Source organism: Priapulus caudatus, unplaced genomic scaffold (assembly GCF_000485595.1).
Source record: "Priapulus caudatus unplaced genomic scaffold, Priapulus_caudatus-5.0.1 Scaffold562, whole genome shotgun sequence".
Taxonomy (NCBI): domain Eukaryota; kingdom Metazoa; phylum Priapulida; class Priapulimorpha; order Priapulimorphida; family Priapulidae; genus Priapulus; species Priapulus caudatus.
Window position 1 is genome coordinate 134,285 of NW_014577623.1, and position 5,165 is coordinate 139,449.

General features: G+C 44.5%; 1 protein-coding gene across 1 annotated transcript in view; it reads left to right on the forward strand.

Moving 5' to 3' along the window:
• LOC106811666 (homeotic protein female sterile-like) overlaps positions 1-5,022 on the forward strand; it is a 14,958-nt gene extending 9,936 nt beyond the window's left edge. The window contains exons 7-9 of the mRNA XM_014815366.1: positions 350-494; positions 963-1,276; positions 4,860-5,022. Coding sequence (XP_014670852.1) covers positions 350-494; positions 963-1,276; positions 4,860-5,022 — 622 coding nt within the window. The remainder of the gene's footprint in view (positions 1-349; positions 495-962; positions 1,277-4,859) is intronic.
• The last annotated feature ends 143 nt before the right edge of the window (positions 5,023-5,165 follow it).

The following is a 5,165-nucleotide window of genomic DNA, read 5'->3' on the forward strand; positions in this document are numbered from 1 at the left end:
CGTGTCTGTGTCCCCGTACATCCGTGTTCCGTACATCCGTGTTCCGTGTCCGTACGTCTGTGTCTGTGTCTGTACGTCCATGTTTCATGTCCATACGTCCGTGTTCCGTGCCCGTACGTCCGTGTTCTGTGTCCGTACGTCCGTGTTCCGTATCCATACGTCTGTGTCTGTGTCCGTACGTACGTGTACCGTGCCCGTACGTTCGTGTTCTGTGTCCGTGTTCCGTGTCCGTTCGTCCGTGTTCCGTGTCCGTTCGTCCGTGTTCTGTGTCTGTACGAGGTTCGCACACACACTTAAAATCACACCGTTTTCGTTAGTACGTGTAACTAGTTCGTTTTTCTGAATCTAGGCATCCAAGTGGCAAAGCACAGCATCAGAAGCAGCAGCAGCAGCAGCAACAGCAGCTGCTGGGTAGTGATGGCGACGGCACAACATCTGCCACACTGAAAGTGATGGGACAGCCAGTACGGCTGGAAACCTCGCCTCGGCAGAAGGTATGGATTGCGACACGTTAATAATTGAGAGACAGAGAGAGAGTGATCGAGAGAAGGGGGAGAGAAAGAGTGACGGTGAATGGGGAGGGAGGGACAGAAAGGCAGGCGAAAAAGAGACAAGAGAGACATAGAAAATGGAAGGGGGGCTGAGAGACAGGCAGATAAAGAGAGCGTGAGAGAGATGGACCGACAGAGAGAGAGAGAGAGAGAGAGAGAGAGAGAGAGAGAGAGATAGTGAGAGAGACAGAAAGAGAGAAAGAGAGGGAGAGAGAAAGAGTGAGACAGCGAGAGCCAGAGAGCCAAAAAATTTGATAATGGTGAGAAAAAACCCTATAACATGCCATTACGAAGCTCTTCGGTTCACCCTCAGCATTCATCGTCACCAGCGACTCACGTGATTTTTTATCACTGTCGTGTTTCTCTCGTGCCGAAATAAATACCAACTGGTAGCTTACCTTTACAATACAGGCTCTCCAGAACCATCAGCTGCAGCAGCAACAGCATCATCAGCAGCAGCAACAGTACCACCAGCAGCAGCAGCAGCAGCCAGTTCTAGATGGCAGGCACAGGGACTCGATGGGCAGCCCGCAACAGCAGCTGCAGCCACTCTCCAAACTCGAGAAGAAGAAGATGGAGTGGAGGCAGCAGCAACTTGGTATGTCTACGGCTGTCGGTACAAGAGGGAGAGGGGAAAGGGCGAGGAAAGGCAACTCTCTCACTCTGCCTCGGTCTCGCTGCGAGGAAAAATTTAGTTCCAAAAAATATTTCTCGAAGTTTGAAAAGTCAGAGGATTTATGGGATGGGATGTCACAAATTAGCTTCAGCTTTGAAGGACGGACGGACAGATGTCGGACGGACTGAACCCTGCTACTACTATGCCTATAATACCATAATATTCCACATAACACGTAGACCTACTTGGTAGCGTGGACAGACTACTGGTATTGCATTTTCACTGGATTTAGCCTCCCTCCGCCCCTTCACCCCTATCCCCCCCCCCACGGTCTACCAGGATTGCCAGAACAGGAACTAGTGTGTGGTTATATATACATTTCTGTGTGTGTGGTTGTTATTGTATGTGTCCATCTCCCATGTCTTGCATGTTAATCTGCCACAGCTGGCCTCAGTTCCGTGACGATATATTATGTAGATACATGTAAATATGCATATATTATGTAGATACATGTAAATATGCATATATTATGTAAATATATGTACGTATAGTTGCTGATGGTGTGGCTTAAATCATTGTTTCTGCAGAATTACGATATCGATAGTCAGTCTGCACAATACGTATTCCTATAAAGATGTCTGTTGTATGTATGTGCATGTGCGTGTGTGTCTGTGTGCGTGTACGTCTGTGTCTCTATGCAGGTGCCTGTATGTGTATGCTTACTCTCGAGTGCCAACGTTATCATAATATGATTCTCGTATATTTATACACATAAATAGCAGATATATTTAATTACACACACACTGTTCCTTGTGTGCATGCGGTGAAAGCCATACGTGTACATGATATACATTAATATCAAGAATCCATAATAGGAACTAATATGTATACATGCCGGACACGGATGATCTATAGGCCTATATATCTGCGAATTTATCAAATTTTCCCCCCTATATATGTGTGTGCGCGTGCGTGCGTGCGTGCATGCGTGCGTGTGTTTGTGTGTGTGTACATAGAATGAGAGAGAGAGAGAGAGAGAGGAAGAGAGATATACATGATATCAAGAGCAGATAAAGAAGGCCTTCTTTATCTGCCTTCTTTATCTGCCTTCTTCAGCCTTCTTTATCTGCTCTTGATGATATGTGAATGCGTCACAGTCGCCCACGTATGTAATAAGGAAACCGGAACGCAGCATTTTTGCCGCATTAATTCGATGTGCAGAAGCACACATATATATAGTCCGCCCGCCCGCCGTGTCCTGCGCATTGGATTCGTTGCCATTAGTTTGCGGGGTTTAGATCCTGGTTGAACCCCTGTTGTTCAACGTGAGGAGGACTTTAAATTGAGTACGTCACGAATTTCCATGGTAAAATTTGTATAAAAAAAAATTGACATTTTTTTACATTAAAAATAAGAACTAACGTTACTAAATATATCCTCCAACTCTCACCTGATAAAAATGTTTTTACGTTGGTTAAATTTGCAAAAATCTAGACGATTTGGTAATTTCTGTTGTCTAACACTATTCCCCCAGTACTGTTCAGATACTGGCGTCTCTCTATTTTTCCCTGGCAAATTAGGGCATATAAAGAAGGTATATAAGCATGAAAAGTAAACAGAAACACTAAATGTATTTTCATACATTTTATTTTGTACAAATAACACACAAATATACTACTTGATGGTGCTAGAAATTCGTGACGTAATCCGTCCTGGTGATCACTATCATCCAAAATGAAGAAATGGAGAGTGAATGATGATAGGGGCAGTATGACTGTGTTGCAATCAGGGAGAAATGTGTGAGAGCAAGAGGAATTCCACACGTGCTTGCACATTGATTTTTAGCATGCAAAAATTGATGATAAAATTGATTTTTATTACATAGCACGTATCGTATAGTCTGACCAGGTTCGTGTACAACAGATACGTGTGCAAATAGCACTTAAGCCACAGACAGTATAATAAATTAATGCTATAACCACCGAATTGCTACGGTAACTCTATTCTTTAATGAACAACATCATAAACACATACAGTACATAGATGGCTACGCAAGCCAACCAGTAAATTTATACGATACAATACATACAATACATATCTTATACACCAGGCACATACAAGCGACTGGTTTACAAATGCAGTTCATATTTACGAGCGTTGAGTCCTGCAGGTCGCAGGCAGCAGGCAGGCCCTCAGTCCGTGATGTCCAGCAGCGACGGTATTGTGGTGATCCCCAGCAGGTGAGATCAGCGGAACCTGTGTGCTGACAGCGTCGGGAGCTGTCAGGCACCGTGGAACCGTGTCTGCCTTCTTGTCGAAACTGTTCGTTATTTATACTACTGGAGGAATGCGTGGCCCGCGCGTCAAGGCCTTGTTGCGTGCGGATGGTGCAATCCTGTGTCCTTCTCCAGAATTTCATGGACAACTGAAGGTGAGAGACTTCCTTCTCTAGCGTGAGAATGGCAGCTGGAGCTTCTAGAAGTCCTTGGGAGTCGCGGCAGTTCGATTCATGTTCTCATATTTTACATAGTACACATTTGTCGGCGGCGTTCGTTGTTTGTTCTTTATTAGTCGGCATTCGACATCAAGGTGTGATGTCCTTCTATAGGTACTAAAATGTCATAGTGTCGCCTTGTGTAAGTGATTACTTTCTCTCTCTCCTTTGTTGTGTCCCGCGCGCGACACGTGTGCGCCACGCGACCGGCGTGTGCGACCCGTGTCGCTCGGCTCATGTTACCTTGACTGTTACTAAAATAACCTATGACGTGATCTGCTTACGTTTAATGACCCGTGTCGCTGGGATAGTAGGGCGTGTCTATCAGATCCTGAATACCTGTGTGTACGGATCCTGAAATATCATGAAATTATGAAAATGTCATCCAGGTACAGAAAGTCTTGGGAAATACATGAAAATGGGCAATTATTTTGTGCTGTTCTAGAATGTCCCAGAAATGGAAGTCTTGTCTAATAGAACTGACATTTTAGGAAAGGTGATAAAATTGCACGTATCTAGCTAGATAAGAGCGAGTGGTTGGTAACTTGGTAAACAAACTTCAAAAACCATATATATGCCTTTATAATGCCAACGTTCATAAATTTGAGATTTAGAGGCAGAAAATCAAGGATTCACTGTGAAAAAATCGGTCACTAATTTTTCCATAGGAGGGGATTTTGAGGTCACAATTTTCAAAAAATAAAGTTGCATTTACCACAATCGCACGCCCAATTTCGAACCCCAAAAAGGCAATGAAATTTTCTTCTGTACAAGAATTTGTTCACTAATCGTTGATCTGACGATGCGATGCGAGCGGATTGTATCCGGCTGCAATCTCGCGGTCGTGGAAAATCAACTTTTTACGCCCCCGAAAACTCCTGGAAAAAATTCTTTTGACCCAGGTGTGCAAACCCTGTGTGTAAGCGGCGTAAACACGCCAGCATAACAGTTAACAGTTAACACGCTCATTGCGAACAGCTAGGACGCATGTCATTATCCGCAATGTCACCGAGGCGCGCACATGTTAATTTATGCGGAAATCATTGATTAGCGGTCGTCTCCGGTACAGAGGAGAAGGTGGCACTGGTCGACACTGCCTCATTGTCTCACGCGGAAGTGGGGTGTCGCTACAACGATTCTCCTGTAGTTTCCTTATGTCTCGCTTGTAGAGACTTTGTTATCTTGATATCTCGTGCAGAGGGCAGAGACTTCGATATCTCGATATCTCGTGCAGAGAGTTCAATTTCTCGATATCTTGTATGAAGGGTGAAGACTTTGATATCTCGATATCTCGTGCAGAGGGCAGAGATTTAAATATCTCGATATCTCGTGTGAAGGGCAAAAGCTTTGATACCTTTTAAAATATCTCTTGCGTGAAGAATCATGAATTATCGACAGAGTCCACCGAAACATCGCTGCCTCAATATCTCGTGTGGAGAATGAACTGTCTGTGGATTCGCTGAGTCTCGTACTGCCTGCGAGCGTCGAGTGGCATGGTCTAATA